The 23,253-nt window shown below is 35.6% G+C and overlaps 6 protein-coding genes across 6 annotated transcripts; 5 read left to right on the forward strand and 1 right to left on the reverse strand.

Annotated features, from left to right (window-relative positions):
* Positions 1 to 985: 985 nt before the first annotated feature.
* LOTGIDRAFT_153564 (hypothetical protein) lies at positions 986 to 3,280 on the forward strand (the record flags this gene model as incomplete). The annotated part of the gene is made up of 3 exons (XM_009059592.1): positions 986 to 995; positions 2,300 to 2,320; positions 2,481 to 3,280. The coding sequence occupies 3 exons, from the start codon at positions 986 to 988 to the stop codon at positions 3,278 to 3,280; spliced, it is 831 nt and encodes a 276-aa protein (XP_009057840.1).
* A 7,021-nt stretch (positions 3,281 to 10,301) lies between these two features.
* LOTGIDRAFT_85346 (hypothetical protein) lies at positions 10,302 to 11,000 on the reverse strand (the record flags this gene model as incomplete). The annotated part of the gene is made up of 1 exon (XM_009059572.1): positions 10,302 to 11,000. A coding segment is annotated over one exon (699 nt), but the record flags the coding sequence as incomplete, so codon positions are not given.
* A 2,771-nt stretch (positions 11,001 to 13,771) lies between these two features.
* LOTGIDRAFT_105468 (hypothetical protein) lies at positions 13,772 to 14,617 on the forward strand (the record flags this gene model as incomplete). Its single annotated transcript, XM_009059593.1, has 1 exon — positions 13,772 to 14,617. A coding segment is annotated over one exon (846 nt), but the record flags the coding sequence as incomplete, so codon positions are not given.
* A 1,342-nt stretch (positions 14,618 to 15,959) lies between these two features.
* LOTGIDRAFT_153567 (hypothetical protein) lies at positions 15,960 to 17,504 on the forward strand (the record flags this gene model as incomplete). The annotated part of the gene is made up of 2 exons (XM_009059594.1): positions 15,960 to 16,351; positions 16,979 to 17,504. The coding sequence occupies 2 exons, from the start codon at positions 15,960 to 15,962 to the stop codon at positions 17,502 to 17,504; spliced, it is 918 nt and encodes a 305-aa protein (XP_009057842.1).
* Positions 17,505 to 21,008: 3,504 nt separating this feature from the next.
* On the forward strand, positions 21,009 to 21,425 carry LOTGIDRAFT_67727 (hypothetical protein; the record flags this gene model as incomplete). Its single annotated transcript, XM_009059553.1, has 1 exon — positions 21,009 to 21,425. A coding segment is annotated over one exon (417 nt), but the record flags the coding sequence as incomplete, so codon positions are not given.
* Positions 21,426 to 22,337: 912 nt separating this feature from the next.
* On the forward strand, positions 22,338 to 22,733 carry LOTGIDRAFT_66975 (hypothetical protein; the record flags this gene model as incomplete). Its single annotated transcript, XM_009059551.1, has 1 exon — positions 22,338 to 22,733. A coding segment is annotated over one exon (396 nt), but the record flags the coding sequence as incomplete, so codon positions are not given.
* Positions 22,734 to 23,253: the final 520 nt, after the last annotated feature.

Genomic DNA, 23,253 nt, shown 5'->3' on the forward strand with positions numbered 1-23,253 from the left:
TTGTCTTTATTTCGTGACCACCGCATTTAAAACACAGACTACATATTCATGGTTTTGTAGGACTATTATAATAGCAGAAGAAGACAAAATAAGCAATATCATACTGCGACTGTAGAAGGAGATCCCGGGGAAGGGTCTTCCTAGGGGTAAATGTAAGAGGAAAAAAAAGAGATATGAAATGTTTTGGGGGAAACGATTTAAATGTTTTGGAAAGTCTTCCACTGGGATCCCCTTCCATAATCGCAGTATAATATTCCCGGGAAACAATGCACGTTTTTTTTAAAATCCGGGGGTTTGAAAATTCTAAACCACTTTTAAGAGTCTTATATAACTAAAACAGTAAATTTTTAAAATCGTTCCCTAAAAATCTTCCTACCTAAAAAATCTTAAAGATAATGCAATTTCAGACATCAAATATCAAATCTAGACCAAAAATTACTCAAAAATAGGAATGCAAAAACCCAAAAATGAAGAGAGAAAGAAGATTTCGAAAAATAGCCTAGACTACAATCGTTTGCATAAAATGTTTTAGTGGAGTGAGTTCGTTAGTGGGAGGAGTTTCTTAGATCGCGCGCTCATGACTTATCAACATACGATCATATACTCACAAACGTTTTACCTTAGGTAAGGTGTTTCTCCTGCATTTCAATTTACTAAAGCAATCTATATTGTAAAATAAGTTGTTGGTTTCGTGGCCCAATTTATCCACGTATCTATCGACATTATTTTTTTGGTGCAAGTCATTTCTTATATATGTAGAAAGTATATATTTTGATATTTCTATTGTCGTTTCATAATCCTCTAAGAATTAAAAAGCTGTTTGGAATCAGGTGTCAATTGTGCTTTCGTATTGTTAGTATCATGAGACCTTGAAAGTTTCAATTTACACAAACAATTTCACTTCTCCTAACTTTTCTTTTTTAGATCTCAAATCTGGTTTGGTAACATCCACCACATCTTCATAAAGACGCACAAATACAACACGATGGAAACAGGTAACTTTGAATTTTGTACTCTTTGTTCGGGTTGTGGTCCACATGCCTTATTTGGTATAGCTATGCAATAAATTTATGGTTATGCTTAACAGTTTGTTTTATTTGTATTTTGCCTGCTTATAGAAAGCATTCAACTTCTTGGTCAAAGCCATAGTGTTATATCATAAAGCTTATTGCAGTTTTCTATACGCCAAAAGGCCACTGTTAAAATGTTTTATGAATATCGGTTGAAAACAATTTGAGATCAAGTATTCTATATATGAAAATAATTGCAAACTGACCTATTCGTAGCTGGTGGCTAATTTTCAAATATCAAAGTCAACATACCATTTATTTTTCAAACTGAAGGTGTGATAGCTTTTTTAATTATTGGTTACAAAAATAAATCTTATTAATTATTGTAAAGAGTATAATTTTGAAAAGGGAAGCATCATTTGGGGTCATTGTTATTGATTATGGGAAATATCAGCTGAGGAGGCCAATCAGAGGCCGCTAAATTTTCCAGGGCGGCCAAAGGTCATTCTCTCACTATGTAAAACGATAAAAAATTTGAAAGTGGTGAAAATTCTAGATAATATACATTATTTCAATCCCGGTATAATATCATTTTTTTTCTTACGTTGAATTGTGTATACCGTGTATACATATGGGTCAAACTAGAAAAACTATACCATTTTCAGATTTTGACTCAGGAATGTTAAAAAAGGTATAATAATAATCAGTGTGAAAACAAAATCGATTACTTTTAGCCACGCAATAAACATTTAAAATTATACTATTAGTGGGATCATTAGAATACTCCCATTCCAGGGCACCAGTAGTATATGTCAGACACACATACTTCTATACAATACAGATAAAATATATAATAATGCATTGAAATCGGAAAAGACTCACATACTTCTATACTGTTTTCGGACTACTCTTATGCAAATGAGCCTACAGTCTTACCAAATATGGCTACTCTATATTCTACAAAATAGACATTACATGCATTAAAATCGGAAAAGACACACCTACTACTATATTTTTTTCGGTCTACTCTTACACAAATGAGCCTATTATCAAGGAAGTCATTAGAAAATAACACCAGATATTTTTATAAATAGACTTGTCCTATTACTCATCGTATTTTGTAATGGGGATATTTTTAATAGTATGATTAAATGCATTACGGTGTATTTTTCTGTATAGTAGTAGGACTGTCTTTTCTGATTTTAATGCATTATGATGTATTTTGTCAGTATTGCATAGAAGTATCTGTGTCTTTTCCGATTTTAATGCATGTAATGTCTATTTTGTAGAATATAGAGTAGCTACACTTGGTAAGACTGTAGGCTCATTTGCATAAGAGTAGTCCGAAAACAGTATAGAAGTATCTGTGTCTTTTCCGATTTTAATGCATGTAATGGCACCCAAAGGTTATCTTGTACATAAATCAATATGAATTAAAACATCTTAATGATTTAAATGTCTATTTTGTAGAATATAGAGTAGTTCTATTTGGTAAGACTGGTATAGGGAAGAGTTCTGTAGGAAATAGTTTGCTTGGGAAGACAATCTTCCAATTTACTTCTTATGCGTCTTCCGCAACAGAGTGGTGTAAAATGGGAGAGGCTCAAACCTCAATTGGTAAATTGTTGGTGGTCGATACACCAGGTCTGTTTGATACAGATAAACCTAAGGGTGAAACAATTGAAGAGCTGATCAAATCTATTGCAGTAGTAGCACCCGGTCCACATGTATTTATTTTTGTTTTAACTGTGGCCAGGTTCACAGAAGAAGATATTAAAAGTGTGGATATTATGAAAAAGATTTTGGGAGAAGGCACTATGCATCATATTATTGTTGTGTTTACCAGAAAAGACCAGCTTGTAGATGATGGTGTTACAGAAGAGGAATTCATGGCCAAAACTCCAGGGTTTTTAAAACAATTACTGAAAGATGTCAACAACCGATATGAATTTATTTGTAATCGACAAAAGAACAGTAGTCACCAACAAGACGTAGAAAATGTCCTGTCACTCATTAAGAAAACAGTTGAACAAAACAGTGGTAACTTTTATACACAAGACATGTTCGAGGCTACAGAAAAGGTGATACAGCAAGAAATCCGAGAAAGTCAGAAGACAAGACAAGAAATTAAAACTGCTATTGTTAATAACGAACCAGGTATTTTGTCTAAAATAATTGATGGCGTCATTGAAATTATTAAAGTCTCATTACCCCATTTGATTACTACTATTGGGGAATATTTCCTGACAAGACAAAAAAGAATCATGTAAAATACTAACGATACAGGGCCGTAACTTCATGAAGGCAAATGAGATAGATTCCTCGTGCAGAATTTGACGAAAAATAAGAATAAAATAAGATGCATGAAAACTATAATTATTATATCCATTATAAGAACATCGTTTATTTGACGTCTATGGTACAGGTGATCTACCAAAAGTCTTTTGATGAAACACAACATATTATAATTTTTGCCTCATAGAAAAAAGACCCTAGTTACGGTCCTGATGCCAGATTCAATAGAAAAAGAATCAATAAAAATCACGTGGCCTCGTATACTCAGTTATATCCGCATTAGAATTTTTTCGTAGGTCGAAAACTATACATCAAAATCAAGCGGAATGTGTTGCTTAACGTTTCGAATGCGTTGGAGACATATTTCTTTACAGTTAAGTGTTTATTTTACTTAAATCCTTGTAGTAGTTTTCTAACAGCTTCCAAAAAAAAGCGTAACGAACTTTAAAAGTATGGCGTTCAAAAATTAACGGCTGGATTTTTTTAGTTAAAACTTTCTGGGGCCCATTTCATTTGACCTACAAAAAGGAATGCCCCTTTAACAAGTACTATTCCTTATTAATTAACCCTTTTAAGACAAATTCACTTTGATCAAGTAGATATATAGATAGCATATTTTAGAAATATTTTCAGATATCAGTGTTATTAATAATGACAATTTTGCATAATGCCCCCTTTAAATTGTAAAATAATTTTTAATTTTTTCCATTATGAAGGGAGTAATTATTGTTTCAACAATTTCGTCTGCCTATAAATTTGAAAAAGATATTGATTTTTTTCCCTCTCTCTCTTTCTCTCTTTTTTTTTTACTATATCGATATATTGTAAATTGTTGCCTATATATTATATTTGTTAATAATGTAAGTATTCACGGAAATACATCTAGTAGTATATTAGAAATATTAAAATAGAACTTAAAAAAAACATGTTGTTGTTACTCAGAGTTTCACGCTATGGGATCTTTAAATAACTGACCTATATAATTCAGCCTACATATCCTGAGAATGAAATCCACCGCTTTTGTGTAATAAACAATACCACGAATACAAACCATTCCTGGCGCTTTCCTCTTTATGTTATACCCCCGTCACAACAGACTTGCGATCTTACAGTCACTAGAAAATGCATAATGTCACCGCCAAAGAAAGTCTTTAAAAATCCCAAACTGTATTCAGTCGGACTTGTAGATTTCCAAATGGTCTACCTAATACATGAATGTAATATGGATATAGAGTGAGAGATGAATACATTCAACACATTGTTATTCAAATGAAGTCAAGGATAGATACTAATATGTTCATGCATACTGATGATTCTTAATAGATCGAAAAATATTTCTAAAAATAGTCACAAAGTTGCATTAATATTGACTAAACCTTGCTAACATGGCCTTCGCTCTTTGGATTACATATAATATACACATTCATTCCAAGTTTCAAAATATTTGTTCAATATTTAAACAAGATGTGACCAACATTTGTTTAACATGCCCTTTCTACACCATATTTACAATGGTCAAGGAATCACGGAGGTTTTTAAATGCAGTGGTTTGATTGGATTGTGCGCTAGCGAATACAGCCAATCTGAACCTCGACAGACGTCGGTAAATAATAAGCCTTGTTTATAGTCTGTCTGTCGAGAGGCTCTGAGTGGCTGTATTTGCTAGTGAACAATCCAATCAAATCGTGACACAATGCATTCAACATACAAGACAAGTTCGTAATAGCTTGACATTGTGAAGATGATGATGTGCAGATTGCCCAGCCCCTTCCCAAAACTCCTCTATGGAATATATCCACAACATCTAAAATAGAACCATAAAATAGTGGGTCAAATGGACAAAACATGTCACTGTGTTAATTCACACAATTTAACAAGTGTTGGAAATTTCCGATTTTCGGGGAATTCTCCTTTCTTGCTTAATCTTATTTTACTGATATGAAATCATTATCATCGTCCTACAAATATTGAGAAAGTTCACGAACGATGGTGTGAGGGTGGAGTCGTCACGTTTCTACGAACTATAGAACTTATAGAAATAACATAACACAATTTAAGTCAACAAATGTTTGAAATTTTCTGTTTTCGGGGAATTCCCCTTTCTTACTTAATCTTATCATTAACATTGAAACATATTGTGAAAGTTGACGAACGATAATTAACAAGTCAATTTCTCAGAATCGCGTAATTTCTCAGAATATGATTGATTATGTGCTGGAACATAATTCTTTATTTTATTGTTATTCAGTCAAACATTCTCGTTTCTTTATCATTATGTTACGTACATGTAGTTTATTGAGTTCATTGTGTCAACCGTTTACGTAACGGCGATAACTGGATAGAGAAATCAATTTTGCACAAAAAGAATGTGATTGATTATTTAGTTGTAATCAACTGGGTTAGGTGACATGATATTTTAAAGTTAGATAATTAACTGAAGGTTTTGAATTATAGAAATCAGCTTTATTCATTATTTATGTTTATTGTAGAGCACACATTTATGATTGTATAAATACATGCGTTTGTATTCAGTAATGATGCAAATTACAGTGACTCAGCTACCATAGTTGTACCAAGTCCACGAGCCCCTATTCCTAAGGTATGGAATACCAAAACGGAAAAAATCCAACATACAAAATCACATACCAAGAAGTTGGAATTTCATACCAAGAATTCCATATCAAGTACAATAAATTTTAATTATATACCAAAATCATTAGACTAATTTTAATTATGTTCTAAGAACAACCTGGTACTATAAATAGCCCAGTAAGAAGGGTAGGAGGGTGCTACCAGTGGACAATACCCTGATATTACAGGAGGCCCAGTTACAATACCTTGGCGTTTCAGGTGGCCTAGTAACAATACCAAGGCACTACCAGGGGTCTAGTAACAATAGTCCGGTTAAAACTATTGGCCTAGTAACAATAGACAAGTACTACCAGTGGCCCAGTAACAATACCCATGTACTACCAAGGATCTAGTAACAATACCCATGTACAACCAAGGGTCTAGTAACAATACCCAGGTACTACCAATGGCCCAGTAACAATAGCCTAGTACTACCAGTGGCCCAGTAACAATAACCTAGTACTACCAGTGTCCCAGTAACAATACCTATGTACTACCAAGGGTCTAGTAACAATACCCATGTACTACCAAGGGTCTAGTAACAATACCCATGTACAACCAAGGGTCTAGTAACAATACCCATGTACTACCAAGGGTCTAGTAACAATACCCAGGTACTACCAGTGGCCCAGTAACAATAGCCTAGTACTACCAGTGGCCCAGTAACAACAGCCTAGTACTACCAGTGGCCCAGTAACAATAGCCTAGTACTACCAGTGGCCCAGTAACAATAGCCTAGTACTACCAGTGGCCCAGTAACAATACCCATGTACTACCAAGGGTCTAGTAACAATACCCATGTACTACCAAGGGTCTAGTAACAATACCCAGGTACTACCAGTGGCCCAGTAACAATAGCCTAGTACTACCAGTGGCCCAGTAACAATAGCCTAGTACTACCAGTGGCCCAGTAACAATACCCAGGTACTACCAAGGGTCTAGGAACAATACCCAGGTACTACTAGTGGCCCAGTAACAATAGCCTAGTACTACCAGTGGCCCAGTAACAATTGCATAGTACTACTAGTGGCCCAGTAACTATAGCCTAGTACTAAGGCAAAAGGAATGTCGGGTTTAGGTATAACCATGAATTATGAATATTTTTTAATCAATGTTTACCTTTGTTAGCTGTTTGCAGCAGTATTATTGATAGTCTTTGTCAGTTGCTGCGAACAGTGGATTATTATTAATGTAAAAGACTTTGTTAGCTGTTCGTAGCAACTGACATTTACCTCTGAAGGTGGAAAGGCGCATTTGTTATGTTATAAGCAATTATAGCGACTAACAAATCAGCTAACAATAGACGGTTCGGGTCCTGAAGACAATTTGGCCACCTTTTCGCGTAGCCGTCGAATCGAGCTTAAGTAGTACCGCCGATTCAAAACTCAAAACTCGCCGAGTCAATACACTTGTAGACTCTTTCGTTCATAAAGTAACTGTTAATCCAAATGTTACACCAATTTTGCAAAATTGTGCCGATTGCCCCTGGTTGTAGTGTTAAAAGTGAACTCATTCGTTTGGAAAGTTCCGGTATTATTGAAAAATGTGATTCTTCACCTTGGGTGTCAAATATTCTAGTAGTAATGAAAAATGCTATAAGGTTATGTACAGTAAATGGAATCTATTAACTGCTATCTGATTTCAAAGATGCTATACTTTTCAGTGTCCTTGATCTTCAAGAAGCTTATCATCAGATTTCGCTTGATGATTCTTAACCTGCTTCATTACACACGAAGGGCAATACCGCTACAAAATGTATTCCTTTCGGTCTTGCATCTGCACCTGCGTTCTTTGAACGTATGATGTCTACAATTCTAAGCGACTTACCAGGTGCCAAGTGTAAACTGGATGATATTGCTATTTACGAAAGAACCGTGGAATAGCATGACCAACGTTTGTCTACACAGACCTCACCAATACAAATTACGCCTCAATTTAAATAAGTGTAAATTACACCAGTTCAGTATTAACTTTTTGGGTCATACTTTTTCATCTTCTGGTATATCGCCACGAGCTGAATTAGTTGAATCTATTTTATCTGCACCCACACCGAATTATGGTACTGCCATTCTACAAAATTTCTGTGGAATATTTCTGCACAGAAGAGTTTCACAAAACATAAAGGGCTTATTACTGCTAGTCCTGTTCTCGCATTATACGATTCTCCACTACCCTTATGTCTCTACGATGCTTCAAACTACGGTTTAAGTGCTGTGCTAACCAAGATGCATTCTGAACATGGTGAACGTACTGTTGCTTTTGCCTCCAGAACTCTTTCTGACTGCGAACGTCATTAATCTACCATTGAGAAAGAGGGCCTTGCTTGTGTTTTGGGGAGTTGAAAAGTGGCGTTTGTTCTTATGGGGCGTCATTTTGAATTGAGGACAGACCATCAACCCCTGTAAACCATTTTTACTTCTAAAGGTCTTGGTCGTTCAAATATGAGAATTCAAGAAGGGCTGCCCGACTAATGGTGTACGATTTTTTCTGTAGAATACAGAGAAGGTTCTGACAACTTCATTGCCGATTGTATGTCTCGCCTACCTTTACCTACTACTGATATAAAAATACAATACGATTCAGAAATGATTGCTATGGTAAATAGTCAACTCCATGCTATCTCCATTGATGATCTTCGTTCTGCTAGTACAGAGTATACGACGACTTATTACAGATGGTTGACCCACCGATAAAAAGATTGATTCTGAATTGTTTCCTTTCTACAACATACGTGATGAACTTGATGTTCAAGATACTTTAATATTTAGGAAGAATCTTATTGCTGTTCTTACATCCTTGCAAACGCAGTTGATTGAACTTGCTCACAAAACTCATTAAGGCATTGTGAGAACAAAACAACGTTTACACCTAGATGGCGGGGGAAAGCGGCAAAAACCTAATGCTATGCAGAAATGTCTAATTCAAAAACCAAATGTAAGATAATGCAATAACAAATACCTAAAACGTCTTATGCAAAAGATAAAATACAAGAAGCCTCTAATACAAAATACATATAACATCTAATGCACAATTGATTTTACAACGTGAAACATCTACCATAAGCATTTCTTCACTGTAATATCTTTATTTAGGTCAATGTCAAGGTCGACGTATTTTTTTATCGATACAATAATTTCTCCCAAATTAAGGGGGATAACTCTAGTGTATTGTTGTACAACCGGAAGCGCGGTTCCTTACGAATAAAATCTTATTCATTTCTTATCCAAATAAAGCCTCTAAAAGTCGTGTAATGAATAGAATCATTACATAGTTATCAACATTTCTTTCGCCATTGACGAATATCCAATATGGATATTGAAAAAGTCAAACAATTAAAGTTAATGTAGTTACGCTTCGGGACTAATCCCTTTATCAAGCGAAAAAAAAAATCGTGAAAGGTACAATTGTTTACATCGTGCGTGCAAGCCATTACACTTAGCCCTTATGTCGCTCCGCCCTCACGTCATTTCGCATCCCGTGTTTCATAGCTCATAGTAAATTTGTAATAAGGATTGCATCGTATTATTGTAAATTTTACTTTTGTAGCTTTTTACCACATACACAATATACAGAGACACACATGTGCAATTAAAGTTTGAAACTTAACTTCTGTGTTGTATATTGTTGTTGTTACCTTTTGTTGTTGTGTTGTTGTTGTTTTTTATTGTTTGTTGTAGTTTGTTGTAGTTTGTTGTTATTTTGTTGTTGTTTGTCGTTGCTGTCTGTTATTGCTGTTTGTGTGATTGTTGGTTGGTTGGCTTTGTTGTTGTTGGTGATATTGATGCTGCTTGTCATTGTTTGTTGTTATTTTGTTGCTGTCGTTGTTGATTGTTGATGTTGTTGTTGTTGTTGTTTATTGTTGTTATTCAATTTTATTTTTTTGCTTGTTGCTGTTGTTTGTTGTTGTTGTTTGTGTGTTTGTTGATTGGTTTTTGTTGGTTCTTGTTGTTTGCTGGTGTTGTGTTTTGTTGTTGTTACTCTCGACCTGATCTAATCTGAGCTAATCAGTAATAGTGTCCACAACTCACCGTCGACATTTTAGCCTTCAAATCCATGTGACCCGCAAGAAATGGGATTTTATTCTGAAAACTGATACAGATGGCTGAAGTTGACCTAAAAGACTAATAATTCTACTTAAAATAACCGAATAAATGACAAAATGAAATATCATCTCATGGAGATAATGATGAATCTGTTAAACTTTAAAGATTATAGTCCGCAGGCTGCTTATTACCACCGTGTTACCGCTCCCCATGCCCACTGTGCCCATGGAATAGCTGCTTTAACTCCGGCATTCAACGCTTGCCATAACCCAGATTGTTCTGAACCAGAATCCTTCTTTTCAATTTCAGATTTAACTTCTTCTTTTATCTCTTCCTTCATTCTCTCGGGTTCCTTCTCTGATCGAGTTTCAACCTCTTTCTTTAAAATGGTATCAGCAACTTTGAACATCTCTGCTGTATAAAATTTGTAACTATGGCTTTCAATGATGTGGGTAATTAAATCAAGCATGCCTTTAACGTCTTTTTTGTAATTTTTGGCTCTCGACTTTTTGGTACAAATAGCTGCATGCCGACCACCACAATCAAATATCAAATCTTTCAGGAATTGTTGACTGTCCTCAATGTACTCCTGTATATCTTTATACTCTAATTCATCCTTGCAAGTAAAAACTACCGCCGCATATTTAAGGACATCTTTACCAAATGTGGATTTTAACAGTTCAATTGAATCGATATCTTCTTTGGTTAACCGTTTAAGACTCAGTACAAATAAGAACAAGTTGGGACCAGGAGCTGCTAAAGCAACACATTTAACGATTTCGGTGATGGTTTCATCATTGGCTACATTTGTGTCAAACAGCCCAGGAGTGTCGATGACAACTAACGATGTTTTTTTATGTTTTAAGAACACAAAGCCCCTTTGACACGTTTTAGTTACAGAATTTGCTGAAGTTTGTGATGGAAAAGGGCGGTTTTCGTCATCTTTATACGACAATATACTGTTACCCAGACTACTTTTACCAGTTCCAGTCTTGCCGATTATTACAATACGATATTCTGAAATATATCAATAAATAAACTTGGTTATTGTCATTTATATACAACAGGTGGTTGATCGTGAAATGGTTTGCATCTCCGACTACGACCAGCTGAATTCATTGAATCTTCACCGCTGAATAAGTAGGCTAAGATTCAGTTGAAAGGGATTGTAAAGAGGTTTTCTATACAGTTTATTTGTTTCAGGGACACTGATCAAACATAAATTAGCTTACCTTTGTCAATATTAGTGGCCGCTGCCATATCGTCACAAAGTTGAATCAACACTCACTAAAATAAAAACAAACTTTATTAAAGATTGGTTCCCTTATTTTCATTTATGAATATGGAAATGCTAATACTTATATGAATAGAAAATAGAGTTGTTCTAATGACTTGAAAAATACCAGTTTGTCTAACATGTCCATAATTACTTCATAATTAGCTAAATTAGAAGAGAATTACTAGCAGAATTTGAGTGAGTGAGTGAGTGAGTGAGTGAGTCTTTTTTGTTCAACCAGACTACACATACATGGACAGTTATAATTGATTAAAAACTCTTTATTATATGAAGAACATAATGATATGATTAAGAATACATGATAATTCATTAGAAACACAAATTAATCAAATAGTTTGCTTAATTTGACACTAAAAAACAAGGAAACCCATCTTTTACTATAGAACCTATAAGTAACTAACAATGTGTGACTGCCGTAATTCTAGTGAACCACTGACAGAAATCTTCATTATTCAAAAAAAAGTTATATCAGAGTAATTAAAGTCTAATTATAGGTTTCAGTGAATAAGAATGTCTTTAGGTAGAGAAGATGGTAATATAGAAAGACTTTGCGTTAATGAAAATGGCCCCCGTCAATAAAATGCTTGCTACGTCACCGACTTAAACGACCATGTTTAGAATACTCTATCATTTCTGATTTGAGGTTGATAATCCTATCACATAAGATCGTCTGTGAAATACGATGAAACGACATAAGTGTGTGCACACTGGTCTGTATGGATGAGGTGCAGAGTTGACAAACCTGGTCGTATTGAGGCATCAAGCTTTGTGTAAGAGTGGACACGTTTCGTATTTATAATGATCAGTGTTTTCAAAGACTGAGAGTGGAACATTAAACTTACCTCTATTTATAACCTGTAAGAGCTGTAATCTTGAAGCGAATTCCTAACACAAAACACCTTCTCAGCATGGATTGTGGCCGGGATTTGTTGATCATGTAATCACATAAAAAACAACCAAGTGAAACCTCTAGTGTTTATGTTACCTGAAAATGTTCAATTCATTCGTTCCCTTGCCAATGCACTATCTATCCTGGTAACAAGGTCGCTCTTCTCTGCTATTAGTGAGTTGATATACATGTATACCGTGAATGTCCCTGGATATCGATGCACGCTTCTGTGGGGTCATACAGCTCCTCCCTAGTGTAATCTTACCACATATAATCGATGGTTACATAGTTACATAATCCAGGGTTAGTAATTCGTCGGCGGATTCTCTGAGAATCAATTTGTTAGAATTGTATACCTGTACCAGGGAAAAAGAGAGGGAAGATTCTTTTCGTCTTTTGTGGTTACGCGATAAAAATAGTTTTAGCATAGACAGGCAGATAGATAGAGTCTTGATTTATCATAATCTAACGAATCAAAAACATTATATAATGTGGGATTATAGTACAAGGATAAATATTCAAGAATTCAGTTTATGTAATTTTGTATGGTGATACATATAGAAACCTTATAGTTGTAGTGTGATTTCATTTTCCTCCAGAATTATATGTAGAGTAAACTGGAAGTAATGTTGATAGCACCATAGAAGACGATGGCGAGTGGTGTCATAAAAAAAGGTCAATAAGTTTTCTTTTTTCACAACTGAATGGCTACCGTCATGGTACGCTTCCGTAATTCCAAATGTATGTACTCGTAGTAAATTACACCTTAAACGAACCATATATCTTAAGTCCATTATAAAGATCGTACAGATCTTACTCAGCGCCCAGCATCTACCAAGATCGACTATGACTTCATCCACCAAGATAGACTATGACTGCATCCACCAAGATAAACTATGACTGCATCTGTCAAGATAGACTATGACTGCATCTGTCAAGATAGACTATGACTGCATCTGTCAAGATAGACTATGACTGCATCTGTCAAGATAGACTATGACTGCATCTACCAAGATAGACTATCACTTCATCCACCAAGAGAGACTATGACTGCATCTACCAAGATAGACTATGCCTGCAATACTGCATCCACCAAGATAGACTATGACTGCATCCACCAAGATAGACTATGACTGCATCCACCAAGATAGACTATGACTGCATCTACCAAGATAGACTATGACTGCATCTACCAAGATAGACTATGACTGCATCCGCACCAAGATAGAATATGACTGCATCTGTCAAGATAGACTATGGCTGCATCTACCAAGATAGACTATGACTGCATCCACCAAGATAGACTATGACTGCATCCACCAAGATAGACTATGACTGCATCCACCAAGATAGACTATGACTGCATCCACCAAGATAATCTTTTTATACGTATATAGACAATTAAACTAATAAATTGTTTACTACCAATTACACCGAACATACAGGTTGAATTGTCAAACTTTGTCAATATCATTTCTTAAATGGAACCATTGTTTACGTATAACAACAATGATCCATATATTTTATATTAAGATGTTTTATGTTTGTCCAAAGATTTATGACGTTTACTGATTTCAGTCATTCTTGAACAAAATGTTTTTGTATTTCAGAATATAGAGTTGTTCTAGTTGGAAAGACTGGAGTGGGTAAAAGTGCTTCAGGAAACAGTATACTGGGTCAGACGAAACTAAATGAAAGGGCTTTTACATCTCAGAACTCTGCTATGCCTGTCACACAGAGATGTCAGCGAAAACAGAGATATTTGGTTAATCACGAGGCATTGTTGGATATCATCGACACCCCTGGTCTATTTGACAGCAAGATACCCAACGAAGAAACGGTTAAAGAAATTTCTAAATGTTTAGCGTTGACTGCTCCTGGACCACATGCATTCTTGTTTGTCTTACGTATTGGTAGATTTACCAAAGAAGAGGTTGATACTTTAGAAATACTGAGGAATTTATTTGGTGAAAATGTTTATAAGTATGTTATAGTAGTTTTTACAAATAAAGATGATTTGGAAGATGATGAAGTAACGTTAGTAGAATTTGTAGATAACAGTCCAGACTATCTTAAAGAATTTTTGGAGCAATGTTATCAGCGATATGTTGGTATCTGTAACAAACCAGGTAATATGTCTCATGAACAAGATGTAGAATCTGTTATAGAATTAATAATTAAAACTATTGAAGAGAATGGAAGGGAGTTTTATAGTGAAGATTTATTGAATCTTGTAGAAGAGAGAATAGAAGAGGAAGTACAGACAATACGAGAGACTGACAAGACTAAAACTGAGGATGAGATACGAGAAGAATTGAGGAATGAAATAGAAACTATGGATGATGAATCAGAATTAGAAGGACTGTGGGGTGACATTAACACTATAACTTTTGATGGTATTAGTGATGCATTTAAACTGTATTTAAAACAAATTAACGAGGCAGCAGCCTAATGCCCCTTTCAGAATTTACACTGAGAATCCTGGAGGCCCTTAAATGATACAGTCGTTGAAATATTTGCTTGACTATCTGAAAGAGTTCAATTTCATCTATCTATAAATCCGACGTCCGGTTCTGTATTAGTATGCACTTAGTTTTTATTATTGTTTTCTATAACTGTATACGCCTATAGTTATATAATACTTTATCATCGGAGCATATCGGATTAATACGTTCATAAATATTCCCCTAAAAGCATACCATTTCGGCTTCGCATTGTTTAAACCCTTTTATCTATTGTCCCTCTTAATCTCTATATTGTTTCTTGTTGGTATATATTTTGTTATGTTTTATTCTCTTGCTATTACATCTGATGACGACACGTGTTTATTGTGTTGAAACGTTATGTGCCCAGCCTTAGAAGTGTGTTATATTCCATAATATTGTCTTGTGTTTTTGTTATATGTGCTCCTCGCTTCTATATGTCGTTCAAATCTTATAAAATTTCGGACTACGGGGAGTCACGTGACCCTGTCTTGGAAATGCGTAAACACAGAGAGTTGTGTTTGATATTATTTATTGTTTCTGTTATCACCGTCGTGTCTGTTACTCTAGGTACAATCTGTTTCGGCTTTGCTGATCTACGATTGTCTTAGGTGATACGTGTGTTTCATTCTTCTATTTTCTACTGTACGATAATCCTGCGTCGTACACCACAACGGACCCGACACCTCGTCTATTTGGGGCTTAATATGTTTTAGTATATTATATTATGTTGTTAGCCAAAATCATTATTTATGGTCACGTGAAATAGTCACTAGAATGAATTTGTTGATCTGTTACAGACCAGACATATATATTTCAATTTCATTTATTAGCTTATAAAGTTGATATTTCAGTTCTCTACAACATTGGTGTCAGAAGTAAATACATTTATTGTTCCTGTTGTCAATTTCATGTCTTCTAGGTACAATCTGTTTCGGCTTTGCTGATCTACGATTGTCTTAGGTGATATGTTCTGGTGGTAGATTGAATTTGTAGATAGAAATTTCAATATTTTTCCGTTTTGCTGATTACTTTCTAGTTGTATTTCTGTATCCTTCTTTAAAACTAATGTGTTTTCAATACGGTTCTATAGAGTTAATAGTGATTTCAGTGGAATATATTGCTATTTTCATTTTCTAATAATTGACGAGGTTCAATTATTTCGCCTATATTAATAAACAGTAAAAAATAACTATTTGTAGTTTTCTAGACTTTGAGACGGTGGTCATAATAAAGCCATGTCTTTTGATTTGAATAAGGCTTCTCTACCCGGACCCTCTTTTGCAGGAGTATGCGAGGCAACAGACGGAAATGCAATCGCAGATGTCTACCTTGCAGTTAGATTTTGAAACCAGATTAGGAGGACTAAAGAATCAGATGCAAGTAAAATTGAGCCAGGAGTTGTCGGATTTCAAAGCTGTAGTTTCAGAGTTGGAATCCAATTTACGATGTAAGGACAATACAATTGATCAATTGGAAGAAGCTCTGTATTCTGAAAGAAAGAAATATGATCCATTGGGTATGCAACAATCTGATTTTGATAACAGATTGTTGGAAACGAAACAAAAACATGAATCTGATATGGCCAAAGCGGATATGGTAAAAAGATCTCTTAGGGATGAGTTGGGGTCCAAACATGGTGATGTAAATATAGAAATGAGAGATAAGTATCAGAGTCTTAGACATGATATGTCCTGTATCATGTAAAAAGTGGATGATATTGTACATGGAGCAAACCCTGAGAAGGTTATGACAGGGGCAACTGTCGAAAGGGTACATACAGTAAGAAAACCAATGCCTTCCTTAAGTCATCAGTTCAAAGAGATAATAAGGTAGGCCCCAAGTCCTTTGAAATGTCCCCAGAATATCGAAAACATGCTAGAGTTTCCAATAGTCAAAAGTTTGATTTTCAGTTTAAACCAAAGCTCTCAACGTTTGATGGCAAAGCAGACTGTATAAATTATGTAGTAGTATATGAATAGACATATTGCATTTTGAGACAATTCTGTCAAATACCACTGGGATGAGTCATTTAAACTCAACAAGTTGATCGAGGCTTTGGGGGACAAGGCTTTGAAATTCTTTACTAATCAACCTTCTTCTGTTCAAAATGACTGCTATCTGTTAGTTGCAAATTAGTTGGCTCGATTCGGGTCCAAAAACAAACCTCAAACGAAACGTCGGCAGCTGCAGGATATGAAGTAGAACATAGAGGAAGATGTGGATAAGTTTGCCGAAAGAATTCTGGAACTAGCTCTGGAAGGTAATGCTTGCGAATCTGATAGAATCGTCGAAACTGTAGCCGTTGATTCCTTTTAAATGGGTTGTAGCGATAAACGAGCACACTGCTATGGCCGTGAGGCCGTGCAGGCAGTAAAGTTGAGTATAAGTAATCAAAAACTGATTATAGGTTCTCGAAAGAACGACGTTCGTAGGGTCTCGTTATTTGACTCTAAAGTAGAGGCACATGCCGACGATCAGAGCCTCCAGTTACGTGCTCTTAAGCCATTTACATTATCCAAGGAACTAGATTCCCTGAGAGCTCAAGTGATTAAAGTTCAGTCGGAGATTTCGACTAATGAGAGAGTTGGTAAGATATTAGAAATTTTGAATGATTCTAGGGGGATTCGAAGTCGATCGCCTTCCTCAAATCACAGGAATGCTTTTCGGTGTTTTACATGTCAGGAAGAGGGTCAATTAACCCGAGAATGTCCTTTAAAAGATGAGACGGTCAATTCTCATCCTGTACACAAAACTGTCAAGAACCAATTCTTGAATCTTCTGTACTCAAAGTCTAGAAAACTACAAATAATTATTTTTACTGAACCTCGTCAATTATTAGACTATTTTAACTAACTTTATTTAATGAAAATAGCAATCGATTCCAAAGAAATCACTATTAACTCTATAGAACCGTATTGAAAACACATTAGTTTTAAATAAGAAAACAACTAGAAACAGATTGTACCTAGAAGACACGAAATTGACAACAGGAACAATAAATGTATTTACTTCTGACACCAATGTTGTAGAGAACTGAAATATCAACTTTACAAGCTAATAAATGAAATTGAAATATATACGTCAACAAATTCATTCTGGTGACTATTTCACGTGACCATAAATAATGATTTTGGCTAACAACATAATATATTATACTAAAACATATTAAGCCCCAAATAGACGAGGTCCGTTGTGGTGTAAGATGCAGGACTATCGTACTGTAGAAAATAGAAGAATGAAATACACGAGGTGCGTGTCCGGACTCTTTACAGACACGATTCGCTTCTAATATTTTCAACTGTATCAAAAATCCCGCACCGTACACCACACAGGACATCGTACCTTGTCTAATACCAACAATTTACCTGTACTCTGATTTTTTCTGTGAATGAGTTGCTCGGTTAATAAAATAAAAAGTATTGAAGTTATAATGATTTACAAAAGCCGAAATATTAACCGAACTTCTTCTTATACCTTGACTGCATTGCCCAGTATTCTTGTATCACAGAATGCCAGCGAATACAGCCAATCAAAGCCCTCGGCCAGAAAGACTGTAGCTCTGATTTGCTGATGTAATCCAATCAAATCGCTGCATTTACAAACTTCTGTAATACAAAAATTATGGTTATTGCCGTCAAGGTATAAGGAAAAGTTAGTATTAGCTTGACATTGTGAAGAAGACCATTCTAATGATAGCACGAATTCTCTATTATGGTGCTGAAAGATAGAACTGCAAGAAGAGAATACAGAAAGCAAAGTGAATATATACACATGAAATTTACAAATGGGTAATGCCTCAGTCCCACTTGGCTATGCGATGGTTTGCGAACCATTGGCGAAGGAAAAAGTGGACAATTCCAACGCTTCTCTATGGTATACGCAGAATGTTTGCCGCGCATCTGCGATGATGGCAACGCATCACAAGCCTTCTCATTGAATCGCGATAGCTTCGCAAGAGTGGGAAAAATCGCCGTCGTCGATTGGGTGGTTTTGCATTCAGAAACTTCGCTTGATTGGTAACATTTTATGGTTTGAATCGGTGATCAGTTAGGATATAGAAAAAAAAAACTATTTCGAATCATTGTTAAAATGTTGTCCAAAAATTAGTGACGATCTATAAACGTTTTCAAAAAATTTTGTCTTTTCTGTAGAGATAGCCAGCAAGCAAGCTTGCCACCACGCCAGAAAATGACCAGCGACTCAACTTCTGCAATTTTTCCCATAGTTCAACAGTCCCTAGGCTTGACCCAAGAACGTCTCGTGGCTATTTCTCTTCCCCTACACACTAATAACAGGAATAGGACAGCCCCTTACTCTTGCTGGCCATATAAGTGTTCTCTATACAAAGCCAAAGTGCTTGTTCTAAGGATGGCCAGGGGGATGTAAGCCTCACCCACACAACTCCAGATACCTCCCCCCTTACATCCATACACACACACACACACACATACACTTATGTCGCCAACATATCGGGGGATGTTCGTTTACGTTAGGCAGTACTGAATATTTTCCGATACAACCCCAACACTGGCCGACCATTGGCAACCATCTCTGACCAATCTTGGTCATGGTCAGCAGATCCATCGCACATTATAGGCGAATATCGCAGAACTTTCGCCTAGTATTAAGCGGATGACTCCACCCTCACACCACTGTTCGTGAATTTTCTCAATATTTGAAGAACGATAAACTCGTTTCAGTGAAATAAGATTGAGCAAGATAGGGGAATTCTCTGAAAACAATGAATTTCACACACTTCTTCACTTGTGTTAATTCTTAATGTGCATAAGAGAACAGAGACATTCTTTGCTGCTTAGTACTTATCGGTCACTGTAAATATGGGACAATTCATGGTAGCAATTTGTGACCTGTTTGTGATATATAAGTCTTTATCTTTTTGGGAAAAAAATTGCCAAGATAAATTTTAAAGAAAACGAAAAAAAGATCCAGCCAGCCCTTTGAAAAAATTCTTCGAGATTTGCAAGGTCAATGGTATCCTCAATGGTATAACGTATACGCATATATATAGATAAATTTTAGGGCAGCTAAAGGAGCCTCAAAGGAGATTCTATAGCAGAAACGAATACACTGGAAATATTAAGCTATATTTTAAACAACTGATAGTGCACAAGAGTCCATATCACATAAAACCTTATCTAGTTGAATTATGTCATAGGTTTTACAAATCTCCAAAGGTAAAAACCGCATCAGATAATCAGGAATCGTAGGACACAGAAATTAGTAGAAAATCTTCCTGATTTTTAGAAAAATAATGCATCATCAGAATATTTTCCGTTTGTCTAACGTCTAAATCTATCGATTAACTTTGTAAAGAGCTTCAAATCGATTTGACATGACATTTGTTGGTTTCTGTATCACCAATCGCCATTAACAGTCGTGCAGTATATTATAATAAGAAGGCGGTGTTATGAATATGTATTGGCCCGCCTATCTTGTCTCTACCTGTGTGTTGTATAGTTGTTGAAGGCTGTGTACAGTATTATAGTAACAACCATTATCAAGAGTGGTAAGTCTAATACATAACTCTATTTTATTATATTTACTAACGTCAAGGGAAATTCGGTAGAGAAAAGGGTTATTTCTCCAATGTAGTTCAACGATATCTAAAAGTCTCCTAATTAAATTGCAGGGCACCGTTACTTAGACGATTGGTAGAACATTGCTCGTTCCATCGATCGATCAGCGCGACGTTGACATCAATTTGCATTCCGCTCACTGAATTGACTCTACAATCACGTGATTCACCTTCTTACACTTATACCGAGACATTAGCATTTTACAAAGATAACAACTTCGTTTCTCAGAATGATTGAATACGCATTCATCAGTGGCAGAGCCAGGTTTAAGTCCGAGAATCTAGAAGGCGAGATATCTAGAATGCCCGAATCTCTAACCTAGTTATTAGATTTTTGCCAGAAAACCTTGTTATCGGGGCTCCGCCACTGGCATTCATATTTCAATAGCGTCCGAATGATCGATGGTATGTAGGGCTCGCGCACTAAAAAAGAGCTACACCTTCCATGTTGGGTTTTTACTGGATTACTAATAACTGATAATATTAGCTTAAACTTATTTACTTTTATACGTCAACACTTCAGTTCCTCGTACAATTAAATTCCCATGTAAGAACACTGTATGCTAAAAATATAATTACTGAAATTTCCATCAAAACTTATATATTAAACACATTCCACTAGAAAAGTTACCATTCAAGTACTTCTATACCATACTCAAATTGTTTGTCGTTTTTATCAGCATTCTACTTTCTGTTTATGGTATTTCTTTTGTCTTGTCAGTTTATATCTGATTGAAACTATGGAAATAGAGGAGATCCGAGTTCTTCTTTTGGGCAAGACCGGAAGTGGAAAAAGCTCGGTGGGGATTCAGCTGATCGGAAGTAAAGTTTTTACAGTGAGCAGAAAGGATGGAACACAACAGAGTCAGTTAGCAAGACGTACACTAGAAGATGGTAGAGAACTAGTTATAGTTGATACACCAGGTTATTGTAATATTCGCCTGACAGAAGAGGAAACTCAGAAAGAAATTGATAGAGGAATGGAGTTACTTGCCCCTGGTCCACATTGTGTTATCTTTGTCTTTAGCTTATCAGAGAGGGTAACTGGTGATGACATCAAGAGAATTGAAAACTTTCAGAAAGTATTCGATATGTATCTCAACAAACATGTCCTTGTAGTGTTTACTGGTATGGATGAGTTCAAAGACGAGGGTCAGACACTGGATGAGTATATACAAAATTTGCCACAGCAGTTAAACGATTTTATCAGCCGTCTGGCAACGTCACCAATAGGAGTTGCTGCTAGACGTCATACTGATATAAATAGCTCTTCTGAATTGATCCAGTCTGTTAAATTAACTTACGAGAAGCTTGGCAACTCTTTCCTTAATAACTCCACTATCAGGAAAAGGTAAATATATCAATGTCTAAATTATTATTTCTCTGTAAATTAAGGTGAGTGATTCAGACGCCCAGGGAAAACTGCGATAGATTGAGAAACAGCAATTAGCAATACAGAAACAGCAATTTTGAGGCTTCATGGACTTTTTCGACAATCTTAAAGATGGGTTCCCGCTAATACTTATATGAATAGAATGTAGAGGTGTTCTAATGACTTGTAAAAAAATACCAATTTGTCTCACATGTGCATAATTAATTCATATTAGCTAAATTAGAAGAAAATTACCAGCAGAATTCCAATGAGTAAATGTCAAAAGTCTTTTTTGTTTATTTAGACTCTACATACATGGACATTTATGATTGGTTCATTATATTCAATAAGAACATAATGATATGATTAAGAATACATGATAATTCATTAGAAACACCAATTAATCAAATAGTTTGCTTAATTTGACACTAAAAAATAAGAAACCCATCTTTAAATAAATACATCAATAAAGAATCGCCATACAAATACGTTTCAGAAGTATGTAAATACAATACATATATTCTGTATTTCTCTCTTTGTAGGAAAGGTGGCACAGGCTGGATTTCTGTTGGAGATTCGAAGAAGGCTAAAAAAGGTGACTACGTTATAGTTGTATAGTTTTTCTAGTTTATCTAGATAGTGATGTCGATATGAAAAATCCATTTTCCAATTAACAATGTCTTATGATGTCTTTCATATTTCAGATAATATACCACAGAATAATAAAAAAACAGTCTTGTTACTGGGTAAAAGTGGAATTGGTAAAAGTTCAGTAGGAAATGTTCTATTGGGTGAGAAGAAGTTTGCTGCCAGTATGATGGAAGAAAGAGGCACTAAAACATGTCAAATTGAGGAATCAGACCAACTTCTAGTGGTAGATACTCCTGGTTTCTTCAGCTCACTTCGTTCTGATGTAGATACTGCTAACGATATCATCAGTACAATAAAGAGATTAACCTCGATTCATGTTTGTATTCTGGTGCTGAGTGTTGACGACAGATTTTCAGGATCTGAAGACAAGGCTTGGGAATTTGTCAGATGTGTATTTGGTGGAGAAATATCGGATCAACTGATGTATATTTTTACTGGTAAAGATTCGCTAGAAGATGATGACCGTCAATTCGTATTTCCACAGAATCTACCCCGTAATCTACGACCATATCACATTCTGAATTGTAAAGGATACAGTCAGAAAGACAGAGATGACCTACTATATGATATCAATTCCAGATTTAACAACCCCATTTCTCTTAAGAGAATCGCCAATGCCCAGGTAGATTATATTGCTAAGACGGAAATGCGTCGAAAAGAAGCCAGTAAAGTGGATGGTAAAGCTTACAGGAGGGCTGTTTATTCCAGGTTGGGTCACGAAGAATCTACAGGCTATTATTGGCAACAAATCCAACGTGTTTGTGACTGGTTCCGATCTTGGTTTGGTCTTGGTGGACAGAATCGCGGATAACATTTTCATTGAACTATTAGACGTGTTGAAACAGGTACAGATGTTTTCATTTAGAACCAATCTGTCCATGGTTATCCGATATTGATAGATTAATGTGAAACGTTTATTGATAATCTTGAAAATCAAATACATTTGTCAAATCGCTATTTCTTCAGTTGGCTCGTTCCTATTT

Source organism: Lottia gigantea (assembly GCF_000327385.1).
Source record: "Lottia gigantea unplaced genomic scaffold LOTGIsca_4, whole genome shotgun sequence".
Taxonomy (NCBI): Eukaryota; Metazoa; Mollusca; class Gastropoda; family Lottiidae; genus Lottia; species Lottia gigantea.